Source organism: Dermacentor albipictus, chromosome 1 (assembly GCF_038994185.2).
Source record: "Dermacentor albipictus isolate Rhodes 1998 colony chromosome 1, USDA_Dalb.pri_finalv2, whole genome shotgun sequence".
NCBI lineage: Eukaryota > Metazoa > Arthropoda > Arachnida > Ixodida > Ixodidae > Dermacentor > Dermacentor albipictus.
The window spans coordinates 30,547,484-30,572,115 of NC_091821.1; the positions used below are offsets into that span (position 1 = coordinate 30,547,484).

The 24,632-nt window shown below is 46.5% G+C and overlaps 1 protein-coding gene across 3 annotated transcripts in view; it reads left to right on the plus strand.

Moving 5' to 3' along the window:
* The window catches only part of LOC135906061 (QRFP-like peptide receptor), a 748,894-nt gene that overhangs the window by 111,206 nt on the left and 613,056 nt on the right, over positions 1-24,632 (plus strand). For all 3 annotated transcript variants that reach the window (XM_065437209.2, XM_065437210.2, XM_070539825.1), the window contains exon 2: positions 8,426-8,619. In XM_065437209.2, coding sequence (XP_065293281.2) covers positions 8,426-8,619 — 194 coding nt within the window. The remainder of the gene's footprint in view (positions 1-8,425; positions 8,620-24,632) is intronic.

Genomic DNA, 24,632 nt, shown 5'->3' on the forward strand with positions numbered 1-24,632 from the left:
TTGGGATTAGGCTTTCTCTCCTTCCCCATCTCGGCAGAATAAAGTGGTGCACGCGTTTGCTGGCTCATATTGACTTGGAACTGCGCAAAGAAAAAGGGGAAAGGGCTCATTGATGGAAACCATTTCTATGTGTAACTTTCGTCCTTGCTTGCGCTTTGTTTACGAATTAAGTACAGGTTCCACTGTGGTGTTTGCACTTGAGAGCCAAGGGCACCAGTTGTCATGAAAGCGGAGGACCAATTTCATTGCATAAAGAGATGCCAGCGTGATGGCAAAACAAGAAGAATAGTTTAGATGCTTCGCGTTGATCGCCCACGTTTCTACATGATGTCGCGTTATTCAGGCGAATATGTTGCGCTTTGCCTTTGGTCATCGTGGTACTAAGATGATTAAATTATGTAGCTGCACAAGGGACTCTAAACACGGCAGTCGATTGCGTACACGCAAGTACACACGTACGCACTTCGAGCAGCGCAAACACATCCCAGTTCTTCAACCCGCAAGTGCTGCACACACGCAAACGCATCGCCTATCGCGTGTACCGGCGAAACCTTGACTTCATCGCAGCCCTTTCCCGCAGGCGAGTGTTTTTAGAAGGCGAAACAAATAATATGGCTAATTCAATAGAAATAACTCGCGAAGCGGCTTGATATGTGCAAGCCGCGACAGTGTTCTTGCCTGCAGGTACACTAGTCGTAGATGTCATAACTCTCAAAGCTGTTGGCAGGTACATGAACATCGTGTGCATCACGTAGACATTAGTGTTGAGACAAAGAGTTCTGATTTTTGTGCTAGTACCTAAAAAGAATCTGTCCTTCAAAGTAAACTAAAAAAATCTTCCTACTGGAAGCAGGCGGCCAACCCGAAGTGGCAAAACAAGTGCGCAGTTACTCACCGAAGCACAAAAAATCATCTGCTTCTGCCAGTTTCATACCGTTCCATCATCGCTTCTAGTACCGCACACTACAGACAAACCTCAAATACGGGAAAAATCTATGCGCAAACACTCAACAATTTTGTTTGTCTCACCTCGTGTAACTCAATGGGCGGCCCCGGAACGAACGGCCCAACTGCGAAGGTGAGCGCCGAGAGGAAGAGCGAGCAGTGAGGACGCCAGGAGAAGAAGAGGCGGGGCGAGAGGGAATGTCGCTACCTTTAGTTTTATTGAGGGGTCTTAATCCAAACTCCCTTCTTGATTGTTATGAGCTATCGGCGAATAGCAACCGCATATCGGAGTCTGCTATTAGCAGATGATGATGATGATGATGATGATGATCGCAGTGGCCCTCCCCTTTGGAACGGGTGGCCACACTCACTGTGTCCTGGCCGAAAAGTTTGAAGTTGTCAGAAGTTGGAGTAGCGCCCCCTCGTGAGTGACGTCAGAGCCAGAACGCCATCTGCTCAGGCTGCCGCGCGCGCTCGTTCACTTCGTGCATGCTGGTAGTATTGGGCGCGCCAGCCGTACTTCCTGAAGGACAGTTTGGCTGCTTTCTACTGTCACCCTTAAATTCCAGTTTGTTTTTTCGAAACTGCGTTAATCGTGGGTATTCCCTGCTAGGATACGTAGAGTTGCAGGGGTCTTCTGCTTTTGCAATGCAGAGGTGCGCCGTGTCAGTCCACAATTGTTTCGTAAAATAATGTCTGCGAATTCAGCGTGGGAAACTTTGTATGACGCTTCGCTTCAAACATAACATGTCTTTAGTACTTAGTTATGGCACACATCTTGTTTTTTACGGAATAGCAGTTTCGGTATTTGGTGTCAACTTCATATATAAATCAGTATGTGAGAATAGAATACTACCTGCGAAGCTTTCCTCAACCTTCATATTGCTATGGTTAGTTGTTCTACTCTAATGTGAGCACTGTAGCAATGCGTAAAAGAAAGAGTTAGGTGCGCATTTTGTACGAAAAAAATTGCTACTACTTTCACCGTTCTCCGAAACGACCACCCAGAGAAAGCATCGTTTATGGCTGATAACAAGACTGCGGGTCATGTGTGGTATAGTAATCACCCGAAAGAAAAGTTTCATGCTTAAGATCAGAAGCGAAGCCATTCCAATCGATGGAATGTTTACCAGGGGCCAGCGGCGGCCTTTATCAGCAATATGGCAGACGCCACCAGTAATGGAAGTAACCGACTTTCTTTATGACGTTCCTGCGAGGCACGCATTATTCGGGGAATCCATCGGTTCACTAAACTTGGAATTGAAACTGTATGAATAGTTCTTAACAGTGGCAATTGGAATGCCTCTAGTATTCTCATGGCACTAGACTGCAGCTTAGGCTGTCTCGAAGATAAAAATATAACTGCCATCTGCATGACGATGTCTCGAACCACGCTGGTGTTTAATTATACGAGATGAGAACACTTCGCTTCGTCATTCCATAAAAGACCGCCTCATATATCCGCTTCATGAAGAATAAGGCACTATACGCAAGCCTCATAAGAATTCACTTGATTTTTGACCTCCTTCGATAAATGCCGATATCTTCAATGTGTTCCATACTACTAAAGGGTGCAGCTTCGGCTTCTTGCGGACTGCAGCCGTAGGGTCTAAAAGGCACATTTCGCCAAAAAGTTGCGTCGAACAGCTGTGCCAGTTTTGCCAAGTAGATCCCTTATAACGGTCCGCCAAGCATCAAACACCTGTAAATTTCTAAACTGAGTAGAGCGTGTAGCACTGAAAAGGGAATAAATATTGGTCCATGCATATTCCTGAGCGGCAAACTGCTTAAAGCCTCAATTAGCTTTAGCTTGAATTAGCGCGGCTTGAGATTAACCGGTGAAGGACGGACTGATCTTGAGCACCAGTTCAAAACGCAAACGGCACCAGCAGAATCTAGACTGTAGTATTGTTTAGTCCTCGTACTACTGCCGCACGTTTCTGGGAATAAACGCCGAAATTCGGTATTCGTACCATCAACTACTCGTCGTGAGAAAACAAGCTTTAGCGGATTAAAATCAAGGTAAATGTTGTAGAAGTCATACATAGCCAGCGTTTGTTACATGCTTGTTGTACCATGGCAAGTGTGGTCGCTTATCTGGATTGTTATATCCTATGTTTTCGCGGTTATACCTTTTATTGTCCACATCAACTACCACTGCAGAGCGTAGAAATGCGCATGAAAAACCCACGCAGCTGTCGACCGAGCTCTGCCGGCCGGCACTGTAACGTCTAGGAAAAAAGTCGCAGTTTCGCCTGAAAGGCGAAGCATCGATTGCGATATCATATTAGTGGACTGCTATACGAAGAATAACAGTTTTATCGGCCGTATGAACTTGCAAGCATAAGCATACTAACTAAACTAGCAAGCACGGTGACACGCCTGCTCAAGCCAACATGAACATACCTCATTCGATAACCGCGGAAACTCGCCGTGAAAACGTTGGAGTGAGGAAGCGCGGCAGCAACAGCGAGCGAATTCACCTCCGTGTTGCGTCTAACGCCAATGCGAACTCAGCCGCGCAAACACAGCGCGCTGTGGACTCTGTCCCTGTTGCAGATTACATTCAGGATACAGCAGGTGGGCGCGCACGGCCGTCCGGGCCACCCGGAGTGGAACGCGCCTTCCTCCCTACCGTAGCCTTGAGCGCGACAGGAGTCGGCGCGTTTCCTCTTCACCTTCCTCTCTTGCATGGGCGCGATCGAGCCGCGATTGTCGGCTCACCCATCGCACGCTCGCACACTTTCGCTCGCACATACAGCATACGGCACGCGGCGACCATTTTATCGCCCTTGGACTTTATACGGAAGCTCACGGTGACGGCGTCGGCAGAAATGCGCCTGGAATGTTCATATAAATGCTATCGCAATAATAAGCTCTTTCAGTAAATTTTGAGGAACGAAGACATCGTAAAAATATATTCGAGAGGACCGTCATAAGTGCATCAGCATAGGGAACAAACGGAAACACTGCAGAAGGCGCCCGGACATCGCCCGAACTGCAGCAGACTGCAGGCGCGAGTCCTCGCCCTGACGTCATCCGAGCGGCCTTCACAGCGCCTCTGTAGGTTGTTCTCGGGGCTAATATCACGAAATAAAGCGACCAGAAAAGAGTGAGTTCTGTTGAAAAGAGAGCGTTTGAGAGAATGCTGACTTCACGCTCTGCTTGCGAGATCCACGCGCCACGCACTTCTGCAAAACTTCACTGGGATGTTCGTAGCAGCGTATACAACAAGCGGACTGTTTCTTTCACCATCTGCGAGAGGCGGTTCAAGGCCCTTTTAAGTCATAATGTTCTTTTATGGCCCGCTCGGCCCTATTTCATAAAGGGATATCGCAATTTAATAAAAGACTTGTAGCATTGCCATTTGTTGGGCGTGTTGGTAAATTGAAAGCATATTTAGCGCCAGCAAACAAGGACGTAAGGAAGACGACAACACTTCTGTACTTCCTGAAAATCAAGTTGTTGAAGTTAGCGCATTGTGTTGTCGTCTTCCTTACGTCCTTGTTTGCTGGCGCTAAATATGCTTTTAATAAAAGACATTCTGAATCCACTAGAAATCCCAAGGAAATTCAATAAAATTGAACGCGAAATGAAGCGTTGTATGTACGGCACGGAAAACGACAAATATGCTGAGACTGATCGACACCCAGGCTGCAGTTTAAATTATAAAAGGGCCAACCAATCAGTTATCTATCGCTGAAGCTGTGGTCTGGCGCACGTGGAGCAGCAGAACACAACTTCGGAAAGTGGTGTCTTTTGCGTATGCATTAGGGAGCCAGCAACATATAGTACATTCACACAGATATAGCTGGCGCTGACCAATACTTGAGAAAATGGAGTGGCTGCTGTCAGCGTAATGAATGCTAACGTTTCACCATGCCAAAACGAAGATGCTAAAGCTTCTGCACACAGAAAAATCACCACCTTGACTCAATTATCGCTGGCAAGGTTTCCCACGTATTTGCGACGTAATACTGATTCCAGTGGAGAAGGCTCATTGTGGTCGCTTAAGTGGGCTATCCCGCCGCACGCAGAGTCATCCACGGTGCCTAAATATAAAGCCTCGCTTATATCCTGCATAGCCACAATGTCGATTTTTCCCTTTCTTTTTGTCCCCGCTGTTCTCTCCGTATTTACTTACCCTTTCTATTCCCCTAGTGCTGGGTAGCAAACCGGAGGCTTTAACTCTGGTTAACCTCCATGCCTTTCTCTCATTTGTATCTCTCTCTCTCTCTCTCTCTCTCTCTCTCTCTGTACGTGTGCCTTGGAAGCTAAATACCCAACATTTATCCAAATGAGTCTTCAGCAAGATTTCTCTACATTCGTGGTTCAACTGATGGTTCAACGACCGATGAAGGTACTACGTCGGAATTTCACCTCCCTAAGCATGATGTCAGCAAACGTTACCGATACTATAATCAAGCAAGCATTACGACTGCTCGACTGTCCTGGGAGAGTGCTTGCTCGGGCCGATGGGACTTTCACTCGATAAGAGCTTCTTAGACGCCAACTGCAACACACTATTTTACGGTATTAGTTGTTTACTCGCACATGTAACTTCAGGAAGGATGAGGTAGAGGAGGAGGAAGAGGAGGAGGAAGAAGATGGGGCTATAGGTACAGGCGGATCTAACCTATCAAAGGCATGCCAGCCATTGCTCCGCCCGAGCGTCCTGTTTTAACTTGTCAGGGCTAAATGCTCCACGGTGTTCAATGCAGCGTAACAACGTCACCTACCACTAACGCTTCTAGAAGAGCTGAACAAGGCGATCCGACAGAACAGGTATCTGATTCCTCCACTCCACCAAGCCCAGTCTTACTTCATCAAGCGATCACTGGCTGTTAGCAAGCACTGCATGAACGTTACAACTCGCCGGACAAATCTGTCCTTCACAAACTTCTAAGAGGAGGCGGAACACCATTGTATTCGTTTTGTCACCGTCATGGGGACGTAAACCACTAGTTATTGGTCGGTATGGTGCTCGTCGAAAGCGAAGGACTCACCTTCAAAGGGTGAAACATAGAGCTGCTCATGCGCGACCATGGAGGACTAGGCCTTCCCGCAAGGACACTGGATTTACAGGAACATCAAAGAAAACTGTGTTTCATCCCTAGCCAACCATCAAGTGTGTTTTCAATGCGCTCCAGGTCATTTCGGTATTTACGGTAGTGCTGTCACTGACATGTACGTATATATAGGGTCTTAATTTTATTCTGTGCTTTGTACAGTTCTTTTCTTGTATTTTTTTTCGTGTAGTGACGTGCCTTACATCTACTGACTGTACAGGTGTGCTGGTAAGCTCAGCTGTGATACACACGCACACGCACACGCACACGCACACACACACACACACACACACATGCACACACACACACACATGCACTCACTCACTCACTCACTCACTCACTCACTCACTCACTCACTCACTCACTCACTTACTCACTCACTCACTCGCGCACGCACTCACTCACTCACTCACTCACTCACTCACTCACTCACTCACTCACTCACTCACTCACTCACTCACTCACTCACTCACTCGCGCACGCACGCACGCACTCGCGCACGCACTCACTCACTCACTCACTCACTCACTCACTCACTCACTCACTCACTCACTCGCGTACGTACGCACGCACACGCACGCGCACACGCACGCACGCACGCACTCACTCACTCACTCACTCACTCACTCACACACTCACACACTCACACACACTCACACATCATGCAAGGTTATCTTAATGTAACGTTTTATTTCTTCGAATCTTTGTTTTGTTTCCTTCCTTTGTTGTACTTGTTTTTATTAGTTCGCTTTTCAACACACTTTTTTCTTCAATGTGTTTACTATTAACGTTCTTGTGATATCGAGCCTTTCAACGGTCTGTATTTTCTCACGCTGGCCCCCTTAGTAGAAACAGACATTTTGAGAGCCTCAGTAAGGGGCGTAGAATAATATGTGCACGCAGATTATGTTTGATAAACCATTGCAGGCTTACAGCGATTTGTATTTTTTATATGTAACAGGACGTATACACGCGGCCATATGCAGAAGAAAGACGGAGTATAGTTTGTGCGTTTCGGACCGAGCATTACGGTTATTGCGTGTCGTTCACCGACTGAACATTTGTATCGTACACTTAACTTGCAATGATATAAGCACAGGGGTAACTGGGAGATAAAAAAAAAACTGCAACCATGGTCAAAGGTAATTTAACAGTTGATGGAATGCACGTGAGGGGCAATAACGCATACCAAGTTTCACCGTGTCACAAAAAGAAAAGAGGAGGCAGCGACCAAATGAAGAAGATATAACAAGAAAAAAGCATGCAATGTACACAATGATCGAGAAGCTTGCGAATGGATAAAACACTCTCATCAGAACTCCTATTTCAGAGGATAAATATAAAGTATGTAACTGGTAAACGCCCATGTAGTTCAACATAACTCGGTAAATCTGACAGGACTTGTGTGCTGTTTACTAAGATGAACGTTGACGAAATTGCTTGCACACAGCGAACTTACCATACGGCAACGTATCATCTTGATTCTTGACAACTCATTGGTCTGGTACGAATAACTATGCCATAAGAAAGTTGAGGCTTCGGTTTGTGCACTTGCACATTGCAGCCATGAATGCAATGCTTGAACCTTTTGAGTTCGGCTTCCTTTATATGCCGTGACTCATTATAGCCTTGCATTGCAGCCAATAAGTCGCGCCGATTCACGCAAATGTTCCAAGCTTTAGCACGCACGTGGTAGATGGCGCTACCGTCAGTCACCCAATTAAGCCCCCCGACGAGCATCTGCAATAAAAAACTCGCATCATGCCTTTAGTGTGGTGCTTTACGTCGTATGGGACGTTTATAGTAAAAACTGTATGCAGAAAACTTACGAAGAACGCTTCAGCGTGAGTAAAGGCACTTACCGAGCCATATAGCCACACCTAGCAGGAAGTCATTAGGCGGAGCGAACTGGTGGTTATTCTTAGTCATTTACATAATGATTTAAATGTCGTTAAATAAAAGTGCCGCGTTCGCGAATACCGGGGTAAAATTTAGATACTACGCTTTCTGTAGTGCCGCAGATTGCGCAGTTTTCTCACGACTGTCTTCCTGATTTAGGTTTTGGGGATCTGAAAAGCAGACAGAACGATCAAATAATGTTTCCAGCGCTGCGCTTCTAGTCTTCTTTGCTCGAAGTGCTCTTGTGTGGCTCTTGTTCTCACTCCAATATTGCACGGAATACTGACTGCTCCAACTTACTACTTACCCTCTGGAGCGTTTTTTTTTTTCTGTTTCGTTCTTACTTCCTTTGCCGTGTTCTTCTGAAGAAGGCATCGAGGGGCCTCTTCAAAAGTACCGTACCTAATATGAACGCCAAAATTGGAGTTTTGTGGGGAAACACATAGGCGATGGGGTTGTTGACAAACTTTCTTTTTTCTGCTCCCCTCTTTTTCGCTACCCCTCGTTCGCAGTGACCTGCTTGACGTGCAGCGTGCTGACGCTGTCGGCCATCTCGTGCGACCGCTTCATCGCCATCATGTTCCCACTGCAGGCGCACGTGCGCGTGACCAAGCAGCGCACCAGTGCCGTTATCGGTGTCATCTGGATCACCTCCGCCGCCATCTCCGTGCCTTTGATCGTCTTCTCCCGTCTGTACACTGTCTCCGTGAGTATACATGCGAGATTCTTATGGTATGCTGTTAGATTCTGGCGTAATAAAAAGTTTTAGCAGAGCGTCGCTTGCTCTCCGCTCACATTTAACGGGCTCAAGACGCTGCAGAGAACAGCGTTCATTTCGCATGTGCGATAAGGGCATACCCCATAGACGCGAACGACGCGCTGTCATGTTGGATGCAAAAGGATAAAAACGCTAAGGGGACACGCCCGCGCACTCCGGCTAATCTGTGCTGTAGTGGAGCAAGGGCAGCCTTCTACCTTGCGCTACCGGCATGAGTGTTGCGCACTTGCGCACTGAAGCTCCTGCGCAGCGGCCATGTGCGAACTGTTAGGATACACCGGTCTGAGTGGAGCCGACCGTGAACGCTCCGCTAAAACTGTCTAATAATTAGGGGCTGCACATCACAGTAAGCACTGGTAAAAACCGGTGCATACGCTCAGATTCTCTACGCACATCTCTATGTGCAACCGGCGCTGGCCAAGAGGCGCTAGGGCAGTTTAAGTGCTACTAAAACATGGTCACACCGCCTGGCAAGAAGGGGTGCACGAAAATCGCACGACATTGTGGACGATAACAGACGCGCGCCTGCACGTTTGCTTTAGCTCGATATGTCCAGGCAAGGCCTGTCCAATGCCATGCGCGTTGCGAGGAGCGTTTGAGCACCTACGTTCTAGCCCGCCGATGCCCAATCAGGTAAGAAGGTGGATACATATGTCTCAAAATGAGCGGTGAATTTGCGTACGCGAAATCGCTGAATTTCCTGCAAAAAACTGTTTCCTCCACTCGTCATGAAGTCTCTGTATTACGACTTGGTTGTTGGCGAGCTATGTTTCAGCACTGATTGCCCACTAAAGTTACGACACGGTGGCTTTGATGCTTCAGCAAATTTATTTCGATTTTAAAGGCTACATCAACAAAAGTAAGCCTTTCATGGAATTGCCACCTTCTAAGCAAGTGGAATATATCTGAAAATATGTAATTGTATAAGTGTTACGTTGATTAGAGTGTACTCTCGACTAACCACCGTTGACAGCACGTTCACTTTCTTGTAAGACAACGTTAAGCACGATGCCGCCCTGAAGTAAAATGGCTGCGCATCGTGTCAGCTACCGCTGTGTATAGGCCTGTGCCCGTATTCAGAAAATGTTGTTACGCTAGACTTATTCGTGAGAATTATTCCTAGCTAATTCTGATGCTAGCAATTGCGCTCGGCAGAGGTCAGAGGTAAGAGGTAAGAGGTACTTCCGAACGACAAGCTTTGTGAATTCAGCCCCTGTTCCGCTGCGTAAACGCCGGTCCCACCAACAGCGGTCTCCATGCCGTCTTTATCAATTTCACTACTATAGCACAAAACGCGATACCCTGCTGGTGAATGCAAGGCGCCAATTTAAATCTGCTCGTCTCAGCTGTGCTACGGTGGGAATTTTGGAGACTTTCGTGCATGACAGACTTTGTAGTACGCACTCTGTCGCGAAAGAAGGCAAGTGCTGTGTCGAATACGTATGCGTTGCGCACGCGTGAAGGGGTAGAGACGCAGTTTCGCCGCGCTACCCCTTTAGAGCTTATACTGCTGAAGCCACACCTTGCGAAGCTATAGTGACAGGCGGTTGAAACGTGTGTCTGTGCGATAACGAGCATCAACTCAGAAGAGCGAGAACAATGATGTAATCGACTGATATCAAGTTAATTAGTAGAGAGAAATACTCTGCTAACGTTGGCGCTGTGACTGAGTCTGAGCGGTTCTGGCGCGTTTTGACGATGGTACCGATGACTGTCTAGAGACGTTTATGCGGAAAACGCAAATTTCCCAGCAGTGACCATCGGTAATCGCGTAATTGAGTTTCTGTAGTCTTTGCGTTCACGAGCCTGGAGATTGCTTATAGAAAGAGAATGATGCCATCGCAGTTGTATTGGTCGGTTTGTCGTTCATTTGCTTACAGCAACGTATAATGTAACAACAGATGTTGGAACACTCGTTTTTTTTTTTTTATCTACGTTCTCATAACTGCTGGCTTTAGCTGACTATCTGTACCACGTCAGTCGATTTTCTTACGCTTGCCCTTTAAGCAGCGTGGTCTGTAGAAATTTATGCCGCTATGAGTCTTGGCTCCATCACGCGGGCCCCTTCACAATCATAAATTTCCCCCAGTCGTGTAAATTGCTGTGCGTAGCATTCCGTAAGTAAAATACGCAACCACCAGCGATTTTAAAAACTCGACAGCATTATTGCTCCACTTTTTGTTTCTTCTGCATGATTAAGAAAAGAACGGGGCGCACTCTCGACGAGATGAAACACAGGCTACCATTACCCAACGTGGGTGCCTTTTCCGGTAACTGAACACCCGAATAAAGTACGAAATGAAGCTTGAACGCACAAAAACCGCAAGCAAGATCGACTGTACTGCCCATTGACAGCGAACTCAATGTGGGGAGCTGACACTTTTACTGTACCAGCCACTTTCGTTGCTCGCCACAAAGCCGCAGCACGGTGTGTTCAAAACTCGAGCGTAACAGGCCTATTATTGCGGAAAGGGCCCGCACTGACAACTCAGTTTGTACTTTTTTGTTTAACCTTGAAGCAAGCTCTGTCGATGGTGTCGATCCTCACTTCAACAACACAAAGCTAAAAAAAAACGATGCTGGAAAACCCGGCAGCCTAAAACTTTCATTTGACTCATTGGCTACCTGCTTATTTCAGTCGGCATAGAGTGCGCGTCTCAGATGAGAGAACAGAAGCCATCGAGAACTCCGCGCCTGCGCTATTAAAGAAAACCATTACGCCCCTTATCTCTGATATTTAATAGTACCATAATTGATTTGTGGCAACGTATCGGTCTTTTATAGGAATTTAAACCAATGTGGTGATATGAAGTTATACAAAAATCGGGTAATAAGCAGGCCTAGACAAGTACGAAGGGCATCAACGGTGGGAGCTATCGCAGTCGTGCGAGATGATCTCATCATGACGCATATTACAACTGAAGCGTACATGGCGCACATAAGGCATCTTGGCCGGACACTTTGTCACCGAGCGAGTAAAAGACTTTGTGGGAAGCACTCTGTGAAAAGAGTCCGCGGGAAACAAAGACGAGTGCTCAATGGTTAAACACAGTTCAGATATTGCGGTGACTCCTAAATCGTGCAGCTTGCGCCGAGCGGAAAGTCAACGACTCTCAACACATATGCGTACCAACAAGCGAAACCACCAGTAATCGATATAAAGCCAACTGGAGTCCCACAGCGGCTTCTGAACAAGAAATAAACGAAACTTCGACGGCCGCCTGTAACAATTAAATGAAGAAACCCCGTCGACGCTGAGCTTCCTTCGAAACGAACGGGGATCATCCGCCCGAAGACGTCGACTACTAACCGATGGAAGCACCCCACAGTGGCCCCTGTCGAAGGAATAAACCATGTTAGTGGAGTTGAGACCACTCAATATGCTACAGGTATATTATGCCCTCTGCAAAGCTACAACGTTATTGTCATGGCCATTACTGATTTATATAATGCTTACAGAAACCACTAGGTATATTTGTAAACTCCTTGTCAATAATATAAACGTTCTCTTCCAACCACAGAGACTACGTGCCTCGTTCTGCAAAACGTCTTCTCAATGTTGTGCAGGCGCTTGAAGTTATCGCGTCCTTTAAAAATCCTCCAGTGAATTAAATAATGCAATGTTTTAGCATAGAGTTAACGCTTCGTGCACCATTGCGGTTACGGAATTGGCCTGCCACCAACTTCGCGTGCGCTAACTATAAGTTGTGCCTTCAATATTATATTCGCATTCATTTTATTTTAAACCTTACGCCAGCTACCCAAATACGGCTTGCATGAATGCTTTAGGCTATGTCCTTGGCGGACATTATGGGCGCGAAATATTATAGTCAGAATGTTATTTAACTGAAAACATTAAATACATGTTTCCATTTCTACCTTTGGGTGCGGTGTGAAGTAGACAGGACGCACAGTAGTAGACAGACATAGCGCTGTGTGTGTCTGCTTCTGTACGTCCTGTCTACTTCGCGCTTTACCCACAGTGACAAATAACGGACAAGCTTGACGTTCTAAACTTTTAATTTTTGCGTTCGCAATATACTTTTATATTGGTCCACTTGGACAGTCGTATTCTAATGCGCGTACACATTGTTTGATTTTTCGAGAAGGATGCACTTACAAGACAGGCATCAACATATCTGTCGCCTAGTGCGACCCATTTTGCATACTGAGGCGGGAATGTCGGCACCGACATGACTTTAAGTAATTCGGCTTGTCGTACGTTGTGCGTCAGCTTGAAAATTGGCTGTAGTAGAAAACAGCTGCACCGCTGTCGCTCTCGCCTGGCGAAACAAAATATGACTACGTGACGGAGGAATGTCATCCTTGTGTGAGTCGTCGAGCAGACATTCCCTTCCTCGGCATGCCGAAATCGGCTGCAATGCACGACACAGTTAGAGATTATAACTTGCTTGAGAATGAGACAGTTTTCAAGTTTCCATGCAGATGAAGTTTTTTAAACACCCCAATTCTCAAGTTCGTCACTGAATTTCAACTAGTTACCCGCCGTGGTTGCTCAGTGGCTATGGTGTTGGGCTTCTGAGCACGAGGTCGCGGGATTGAATCCCGGCCGTGGCGGCCGCGTTTCGATGAGGGCGAAATGCAAAAACACCCTTGTACTTAGATTTAGGTGCACGTTAAAGATCCCCAGGTGGTCCAAATTACCGGAGTCCTTCACTACAGCGTGCCTCATAACCAGAAAGCGCCTCTTAATCAGAAAGCATGTAAAACCCCATAATTTAATTTTTTTTAATTTTATCTAGTTATGCACTGTGTGACAGTACCGTTCTGTGTAGTGTTTCCTCAAAGGAACATAAATACACCGTACAAGCCTCATCTGTGTTGCACACCTGATCTTAAGTAGCAAGCCCTGCATATTATCGGGTCTCACATCTTCAGCGCCTGCTAAACACGAACGCAGAGGGTTAAAAATTATCCAACAATGTAGAAAGAAAGAAAGAAAGAAAGAAAGAAAGAAAGAAAGAAAGAAAGAAAGAAAGAAAGAAAGAAAGAAAGAAAGAAAGAAAGAAAGAAAGAAAGAAAGAAAGAAAGAAAGCATAGGAAAGGCAGGGGCACGTCCGGTTGTCTAAACCTTACACTGGAGAAAGGGGATAAATTCGGTCAAAATAGAGAATGAAGGAAAAGAGAGAGCACTAGTTGTATGCGCACGTGAAGCAGCGCCCTGATTGTAAGTTTAACTTTGAAGGCACTGTGTAAAGCCAATTGTTAATTGGAATACTTTACGTTGAGCGGAAGCAATAAACAATATACTGTTTACTTTGGAACTTGTACACATTGTTAATGAGCCTACGCATGTGCAAGGAACATCAAATTCTGTACTAGATTTGGTCTTTGTTATAGTAACCACTTTAAAACAGATGGCTGTAAAGTGGAAGTGTCAGAAAGAATGTTTTTTTAATTATGGGGTTTTACGTCCCAAAACCACTTTCTGATTATGACCTGGGCTTCTTAACGTGCACCTAAATATAAGCCCACGGGTGTTTTCGCATTTCGCCCCCATCGAAATGCGGCCGCCGTGGCCGGGATTCGACCTCGTGCAGAGGGAATTTCTGACCATGAAATGGCACTATGTACGCTATGCTTGCCGAACGTGGACCGACAGCAGGGCCCGACAAAATTTGCGCGCGCATTCAATTGAGCAAATGATGCAGCTGTCATGACTTACCTTATGCATGAATTCAATGGTTTTTATGATTTGTACGTCCAAAATATCACTGCTGTAAACGCTTTGTGGGCGCATTTTAAATACCATGTAATGCACTGCATCACAAATTTTGTCCCTTTGATAAAGAAGGCCACAACCAAGCACAATCCGTGGATTACCCGAGAAATAATTCACGTGAAACGCGAAGAGAATAAACATTTTTATTGGGTGAAGGCAGCTTTGGTGAAACGATAAAGTGAAAGGTTAAAGAAACAGACAGCGTACAAACTTAAAACTAAGCGTGAACAAAAGTTCGCTAACAAAACAGTTACATAAGAAAGTATTCGACGCCAAAAAATTATTTTGTGGCACTACGCTCAACAACTCCAGCAAAGATTCACCGCACAAGATCTAGAGATATGTCAAAAGAAAGAATGTTACTGCAACTTCGCCTACACACGTAAAAAAGCAAGCTGACTCTTTTAACAGTTACTTCCATTCGATTTTCACTGCCGACAACAATGTTTTACGAAGATAAACATGCAATAGTAATGAGTCAATGCCACTTTTAGGCGATCCGGTCATATGTGTACTTGGGATTCTTTCTTTGTTGTTGAACCTTGATGACAAAATGAGTTGTCGTCCTGATGGAATTCCGACCGGCTTTGTAAGGCGTCATGCTGGACCAATTAGTGGATATCTCTACACATTTTCTAAGTCATTTCAGAGCAGCTGTCTACTAACTGAATGGAAAGTAGCAAAAATAATCCTCATTCTAAAATCAGGTGACGTAACGTCCCCTTCTAATTACCGACCTATGTCTCTCACTTGTACCTGTTGCAAAATTCTTGAGCATATCTTATTAAAGAGAGAGAGAGAGAGAGGAAAGGGGAAAGGCAGGGAGGTTAACCAGAGAAAAAAAATCCGGTTGGCTACCCTACGCTGGGGAGAGAGGGGAGGGGGAGGTAAAGTGGAAACAAAGTAGAAATAAGGAAAGGAAAGGAAGGAGCATAGACACACAATCACAATCGGTCACTGTCACCGAACACTGTCATCGCACAGCACACTGACACTTGGTGCACTATCAGCATCTGTTCAGGCTACAGTCGCCTGTCCAGTTCTGTCGCCCTCAAGAACTGCAACAGTGCCCTTGTCGCCCTCTGCTGCGATGGCTTATGATGGCGGTATCTGAAGATGAGTTCCTCTGTGAGAGGTCTTTGGTCAAAGCGCGCTATCGCGGTTGCAAGTGATTGTCTCTGTAAAGTATATCGAGGACAGTCACAAAGAAGGTGTTGGAAAGTCTCCTCGTTACCGCAGTCCTCACACGAGGCGTCGTCGGCCCATCCAATTCGGTAAGCGAGAGACTTGGTGAAAGCCACCCCTAGCCATAGGCGACAAAGCAGGGTAGCTTCGCGACGACAGAGCCCAGCTGGAATGCAAAGGCGTAGGGAGGAGTCAAGATGGTGCAGTCGGTAGTTGTGAAAACTTCCAGCGTTCCACAAGGATAACGTGATGTGACGGCTGATCATTCGAAGTTTTCGAGCGGCATCTGTCCTTGATAACGGTATCGGCTCCTCTTCGTCCCCTTGAAGAGCCGACCGAGCAGCGTTATCAGCGTGTTCGTTCCCTATGACTCCGCGGTGACTTGGAAGCCACTGAAATGTCACGTGGTGTCCTTTCTCAGTTAAGGTATGAATGAGTTCTCTAATCTCAAATACCAGTTGTTCGTGTGGTCCGCGCCGCAGGGCCGATAGCAAAGATTGCAGTGCAGCCTTGGAGTCACTGAATATTGACCACCTTCGAGGTTGTTCTTGGTTGACGAGACGAAGTGCAGCGCGAAGGGCTGCAAGTTCCGCGGCCATCGGTGTCGTTGGGTGACATGTCTTGAAACTGATGGTGGTGGCTTTCGCTGGGAAGACCACGGCCCCAGAGGAACACTGGAGAGTTGCAGATCCATCAGTATAAATATGTACGTGTTCGGCGTACCTCTCGTGCAAAAGAAGCAGAGTTAGTTGTTTAAGAGCTGGTGATGACAGCTCAGATTTTTTCCTGATTCCTGGTATGGTGAGATGCACTGCGGGTCGAGCCAAACACCATGGAGGAATCGATGGCTTAGTTGCGGGGGTGTAGCCTGATGGGAGGCAAGTGTAATACTCCGAAATCGTAGTACAAAAAGCTGCCTGCGGCCTTTCTGATGGTAGTGTTGGCAGATGGTGGGAACAGGCACGGGCAACGTGCCTAATGTGCACTCTCAACACTTCTACCGCAATGTGCGTTTGTATAGGTTGGTCCTGAGCAATCGCAATAGTCGCTGCTGTCGATGTGCATATTGGCAAACCAAGACAAACCCTGAGAGCCCGAGCTTGAATAGCCTGTATAGCACGAAGATTTGTCTGGCAGGTGTTGGTCAATACGGGCAAACTGTATCTCAAGAAGCCCAGAAAAAGAGCCCTGTACAATTCCAACATTGCATGCACTGACATTCCCCAAGTCTTTCCTCCCAGAAACTTGAAAAGTTGGGAGATTGCTGTCAGACGCTTTTTCAAGTAGGTAACGTGCGGGCTCCATGAGAGATCTCTATCAATGATTATGCCAAGAAATTTGTGAGTCTTCTCATAAGAAATTATCTGGCCATTTATTGATATGGCGTAGGGTGTCATTGGTTTGCGGGTGAACGCCATCAGTGCACATTTGTCTGACGAGATTTCAAGACCTTGGTTGCGGAGGTATAGAGCTGTTAGAGTAGCAGCTTTTTGAAGTCTTGCACGTATCTGAGGACGTGTCACACCTGAGGTCCATATACATATGTCGTCGGCGTACATTGATACCTTGATCGCTGCTGGCAGATGATCAACGAGACCAATGAGTGTGAGGTTAAATAGGGTAGGGCTTAGTACACCGCCTTGAGGTACACCTCGGTACGTGTAGTGTAGTGCGGTTTTACCATCACCGGTACAGACAAAGAACGATCTCATAAAAAGGTAATGAGAGATCCATTGGAAAACTCGACCACCTAGGCCAACCATCTCAAGAGCATCGAGGATAGCCTCGTGAGATACGTTATCGTATGCCCCCTTGACATCCAAGAACAGAGCTGCAGATAGTCTGACTTTTGAAGCTGGACGTACGTAGCGAGATCAACAACACTGTCTATGGAAGAGCGATCTCGACGAAAACCAGCCATGCAATTCGGTAACATGTTGTAGTGCTCCAGGTACCACTCCAAGCGGGCAAGGATCATCTTTTCCATTATCTTTCCCACACAGCTGGCCAGCGCTATTGGGCGGTATGAGGTGGTTTCAAGTGGGGACTTGCCTTGCTTCAGGAGAGGGACCAAGCGGCTTATCTTCCATTCTTCGGGAACCATGCCATCCTGCCAAGATAAGTTGTAGAGATGTAACAGTTCTTTCCGTGCGCCATCACTCAGGTTGTTCAAGGTGCGGTAGGATATTCCATCTGGTCCCGCGGATGAAGAACGCCTGCATAGAGCAAGAGCCGCTTCTAGTTCCTCCATTATGAATGGAAGATCCATGCGGCCGTCACGTGAAACAGGGATGCGACTGGGGGCTGGAAAGCCTGGACCGGTTGCTTGGCCAGCGATCCTTGCACAAAAGTCTTCTGCAACATCAGCCTCTGGCCGCCCCTGGAAGAGCGCCAGCGCCTTGAATGGGAAGCGTTGTTCAGGGAAGGAACGTAGACCACGTATGGTTCTCCAGATGTGGGAAAGTGGCTTTCGGGGGTCTAGTGACTGGCAAAATCTTGCCCAACGTCGAGATGCCAATCTATCCATGCGACGTTGAAGTTTCTTTTGTAGTCGTCTGGCTGTCCTGAGGTCTTCGATGGACTTCGTACGCCGGTAACGCCGCTCCGCACGACGACGGAGCGCACGAAGTCGCTCCAACTCTATATCCAATTCCGTGTGCTTCGACGAAACCGTGACCGTGCGCGTGGCGTGTAGCATTGCAGACTTGATTGCCTCCTCTAATCCAGAGGACAAGCCCTCTCGACAAGCATCCTCCATGGTGGAGGTAAAAGTGGTCCAATCAATTAATCGAATGGTGTTCCGTGGGGTGGGACTGGACATTCCTTTGATGACAAGGTATGTGGGAATATGATCACTCCCGTGTGTCTCGATATCCGAAAACCATTTAACATATCTTGTGAAAGTGCTGGAGACGAAAGCTAGGTCAAGACAGCTGTCATAATTCACGCCTCGTATAAACGTTGGGCTGCCGTCATTCAGAAGAGAAAGGCCTTGGTTACAGGCGAAGTTTGCAAGTCTTTGCCCTCTTGCATTTGTTTTTGCGCTGCCCCATGCTATATGGTGCGCATTAAAATCTCCGATGATGATATATGGGGCAGGGCACACAGACAAGATGTTCGTTAATCGTTTGGGATCAAAGATACTTGAAGGCGATATATAAACGCCTACAAGTGTAAACATGAGTTTGCCCTTTTTAATGGTGAGGCAAACGTATTGATTTTTATCATGAGGCGGAATCGGCTGGCGAACATAGGTCAGTTCTCGACGAATAAAAACGATGACTTTGCTGCATGCATTAGTTGTTGCGGATATAACAGCTTCGTATCCCGATAATCTGACTGGTTTTGACACATTAGGCTCACATATGACAATGATCGGAAACAAATTAGTATATATATACTGACGAAAGTCCGAAAGGCGTGATTTTAGTCCTCTTGCGTTCCACTGTATGATTGACGCTGCCTTGACTTCCTTTTGAAACGATGGGCGATGGCTGGCCATGTCTCTATTCGAGGGACTCAAGCACTGGGCTTAAGGCGTCCAGTACTTTCAGTGCATTTTGAGCAGACGTAGTTCCAAGGTTCGACAGAATTGCTCGAATGGCATCTATGAGGGGACGCAGCATTGAAAGGACTTGATCTGCTTTGGGCGTGGCATCAGCGGCAGGAGTAGGCTCCCGAGCGGGCTTGACAATCTGTAGTTCTGTGGGAGATTGCTGGCTCGGAAGCGCAGGCCATTCTTCTTGAGACAAATTCCTTTCAGGTGACTTCCTTGTGCTGTTCAGCCCCTTTTTGGCCTGATTGGAGAATGTGGGTGCTACAATGGAAGCGGCCCTCTCCTTTCGCGGCTCTGCCTTTTTTGAGGAGGTTCGGTGACGCCGACGCCGACGCCGGATCGTTGCAGCAGCCTCCCTGTGTGTCGAATTGTCCCGAACCATTTGCTTGAGAACAGCGACCTCTTTCTTGATGCGAGGGCAGTCCCTAGACGAGGCAGCATGGGACCCATTACAGTTGCCGCACTTTAGGACAGTAGCCCGACACGTCTCCTCCACGTGAGGTTCAGCACAACGGGGACACAGTATCGAGTTTGGGCAGACACCCTTGACATGTCCTAGCCTAAAGCACTGATGGCATTGAAGAGGCCTTTGTACGAAGGGCCGAACAGGGTGTCGGAAGTGACCGACTTTGACGTGTGTTGGTAAGCAATCTCCTTTGAAGATCAGTTTGACGCAGCGCGATGTTCCAAGGCGGCTCACACGCGTGATGACAACACCCTCACTGGCTGGTTTGGCGAGGATAGGCAAGTCCGCGTTGGGAATGGCGACATCGATGTCATAAATGACGCCTGCTGTGGATGCGTCATCCATCGGGATATATGAACGCACTTTCATGCGCCCTAGCACCGAGATTTGCTTCAGTTTTTCGAGCGCACTCCCGTTGGTAACATCGATTGCGAGGACATTTTTGCGTGTATTTATCCGAATGTCCTTAATTTCATTCGGCACGACCCCTTCCAAGAAAACAGATAGTTCTTGCCTGTTTAGCAGTCGGAGGTTGTTTGAGGGCTCTTCGGGTACGAACACGATGGCGTGAGGCCAGCGTTGAGGCCTTGACTTCAGAGTCGCCGTGCTCGCTTGCGTTGATGGGTTCGCGTTGACAGTCCTCCTTTTGGCCCTCTTTCTGCGGACAGTGATGAAGCTATCATCCGATGAGTCTTCATCCGACATCGAGTATAACTCAGTGTCCTCGGTGTCACTGAGCACGCTTCCTCTCTTCCTCGTGAGGTACGGCCTTGATGACCTCTGGCCAGGAGGGCCTCTGGAAGGCTCCGCGTCCATGGCCACAAAACCGGGAGCCGAGGCACCAGGAAATTCCGAAGAATTCATCGGAAACCAGAGAACACAGATAGAAGCGTTCTAAGAAGAAGGCCAGCATATCTTATTAAAATTTCTCAAAGAACATACCGAGTCTAACAATGTCATTCATCACAACCAGCATGGCTTCAGAGCCGGATTGTCCACTGTTACTCAACTTGGAGAAATTGTTAACCACGCACATGGAATCGACGATCAAAGTCAAACTGATATAATTTTCCTCAATTACTCGAAGGCTTTTGACCGTGTGTCACATGCTAAACTGAACTTCAAACTAAATCGTATGCTTGGAGATGGTGCCGTTACAAAATAGATAGCCAGCTACTTATCGGAACGCTGACAATATGTTCAATATAGTGACCATGCCTCTGATATCGTGCCCGCCTTTTCTGGAGTGCCACGGGGCTCTGTGGTGGCACCATATTTATTTATTTGATATATCAGTGGCATTACACATCAAGTGGATGTATAGATACGTCTCTTCGCGGGCGACTGCGTGCTATACCAAAAATTAAATACTCTAGAAGACCAAGTACGACTGAATACTGCTTTAAGCAACGTCGTACAATGGTGTAATACCTGGCAAATGGTGATCAATCTTGAAGAAAACGGTAGCCATGTCAGTCCCAAATAAGAACTCAAACCTTATCTTCCCTTACGGCTTTGGCAATGGCATTCTTACAACAGTAACCGAAAAGAAATACCTTGGTGTCATTACTTCTGATGACCTCAGCTCAAAAACACAAGTCCAGAGCACAACCACAAAATCAATGAACAGTTTATGGCTCCTTAAGCGCGCCTTGCGTTTGTAACTTCAGATGCCATGTTACATATAAGGTCCTTATTCGTCCAATCTTAGAATACGCAAACATCGTCTGCTTTCCGTATAGTACGCAAATAGATATACACATCCTCGAATCGGTGTGACGAAAAAGCAACAGGTACCGCCGCACTGATTCCCCCACGGAACTGCTTTCACACGCATACCTAAATCCATTACCAAGTCGCGTAACATGTCATACAGTCGAGTGTTTACATCAATTACTACGTAATGCATTCAACAAGTATTCTGCTACTTACACTAGTTTTAACCGTTCTAGTGACATGCGTCGCAAGCATGGATTCACGATAAATGAATACTCTTGTGTTAACAACACATATTACTTCTCTTTATTCCCCCAAGCCATACGGGAATGGGACACCCTATATAAATTCACAACTTGGTAGGATACCCTAAAAAGTTCATTGAGCTTACGGCTGCATCACTTCTGTCAACAAGCCATACTTCATTACCATCTTCAGTCTGTTATTTATTTGTCATTGACTGCTAGATCAGTACTATCTGTATGAATGTATGAATGAGTGCTTTGCGATGTGTATGAAGGCTTGCTTTGATGACTAAAGGTGGCAGCCCTCTTCGGTGTCTCGTGTTCCACTCTCGATATATTCGCTTAGGAATACTTTGATTTCTTGTCTTTTTACATCTGATTGTCATCTCATTCCATTATTGATTGTAATTTGTAGTTTCTTGTATATAAACCCACTCTTGTAACAGTTCCAAGTGGTACTAGCAGTGTATCCAAATAAATAAATAAATAAATAAATAATAAAACTTCCGCTGCTCGTGCCGTTTGCAGGGGACGTGCTGTCGGATAATCACTTTAGGAGATATCAATTTCAGGGAGCGCTGATTGGGTACCAGTTAAGCAAAAGCGCTCGAATCATCCAACGCGCCGTGTACTACGTCACGCGAAGGCTACAACATTGCCGAAAGTGCTCGTCATCCAAGAACACCACGATGCGATGGCGCTGTCGACACTAGCGATACCCGACTGCGATAAACAGCTTTCGCACAGGCCGTATGCAAATACGTGAACCAAGAATGTTCTAAAATTTCTAAATACATCTATGAAGCGCACTGTTCGGTAAATAATCTTTCTCGTGTGTCTAAACAAGAGCACGTGAAACACAAGCGTGAATATTTAAAGCATGGCACATATTTAAAACGCCGGTGTCGATGCAGAAGCAATAGCCCACAAGCACCCATCACATGCCAGTGAACAATCGCTTCAAAAGCACTGTGTTTATTTCAACATATACAAATTGTACAGACAATTCGTCAACTCAGCGCATGTTGCCGCAATGTGTGTAAAATATCAGCGCTATAAAAGGGCTGATATGAGCAAATATCAGTAGGCAGTAATAAAATATCGCACTCACATGTCGGAATCAATGGAGCATGGTATGGGACATAGCGGCACCAGAAAGTTAAACAAAACATGAGCAACTGCGTCAAATTTTCCGCATTTTTAACAATTTTCGCAGGGCACAGTACTACAAGCAGACACTGCGCATCCGACGAACGCGTCGTTAGAACAGTCGTATTTCTCGTCAGTCCTTACTGTTGGTCATTTAAAGAGATTTCGGAGCACGCACCTTTCCGCTTAGACGTCAAAAAGTGACATAGTTCCTTCAGTTATTTTTCTGGCACTAACTATTACTAAATTCAGAACATAACTGGGTACATTTCAGACTTCACCTTTTGAGAAAAAAGAAAAGTAGTTTTAATGGTTATTATTATGGCAGTGCATTTACGTCAACTGACTCTAACTTTTTCGTTCTTACATTTCTTTTGTTAAGTGCCGGGTTGCTATGTCACATTTAGTATATAGTTGTTCTGTGAGAGAAGGAGTAGCCAGTGCCGCCTAAAGAATCAACATCTGCGAAATATTCTGCACAAAAAGAAAGAGAAACATGAGGAAAATCTACATAGAGGCGTGTACACTGTAAATAAATATTCGGCAAGGCTATACAGTACAAAATTCGCAAGGGAAATTCAGTGCATTTGCAGACGAGCCTGCGCTACGCGCCGACGATAAAATGCGAAAAGCGACGAGAAAAAAAAGAAGCAACAGCTTATATATCCAAAAATATAGCACAACCACAAACACCTTCCTTTCTTCGACGCTAATGCACTATCAAAATCATGCGCGAATTTTCTGGTGAGAAACAAAAAAAAACCAGAAGCAACGGTAGAACATTTTCAAAAATATCAGCCCTACAATAGTGTAAAAATTGCGGATCACCGCTGAATGGCGATGGTTCCTTCATTATATATATCAAGATTTGACAGAAGTTTGATGGACCTTTTCGCCATTCCGCACGTCTTCGTTCGTTAGACTCGCAACAACTTCAAGGATTCTTCCTCTGGTTGTTAACTCATTTACTGCGACAGCAACAGGCTCTCACAGCGGACACTTGCATATTCTCAAGACCTTCTTTACGATGTGCACAACTTCGTCCTCGTTCACTGCATTACTGTCTGTTCTGGCCTTTGAAGTAGCATGCGACCTAACGGGGTAGCCCAGTGGCTATGGCGTTGCGCTGCAGTGTTCGAGGCCTCGGGTTCGCTCGGCGGCCATATTTCATTGGCGCCGAATCGAAAAAACACTGGTGTACTTAGGTGCACGCTACAGAACCCACAGGTGGTCGAGTTCTCCACTACGGCGGCGGTTGCGCCTCAGAATCAGATCGTGGTCTTGGCTCCTAAAGCTTCCAGAATTCAATTTAAGTGCATGCACAGTCGCAACCATTCTCAGAGTATGTGCGAGACGCAAAATTGGCCACAAACATCGAAGCGCCAAAGCTGCGCGATGACATCCTGGTCGACGCGTTCAGATCCTAACTGCACATTACCATATGAGGGCATGAGCTTGAATCCCAGTGGCGGTGAGACGAAGCTTTCTTTTCTGCACCCGTTGTCGAGGGTGAAGCTGAGAAAGGAGGTAGCGTGGAAATGGCGTTAGATTACAGCGTCGACTTGACGATGACGCCGTAGGATAAACGGTAAGGAGGCGCGCACGTAGAAAGCCCTGTTCCGAGCCTTTAACTGTTGTACTAAACGCCTCAAATCCCACTGCAATGACAACAGACAACATGCACCAAGGACAGTGTACAACCTCCTCGAGGTATAATGCATATCGATATAGGCCCATCCTGCCTTCCATTTATCCTTCTCCTCTCTCTCGATGGGCACTAATCTGTTCAGCACTGAGCCATGCACTGCCGTTCGGCTACCTAACGTCACTGAAATGACCAGCCTTCTTACACTCAGGGTTCGAAGGGCCCTCTCACTAAGA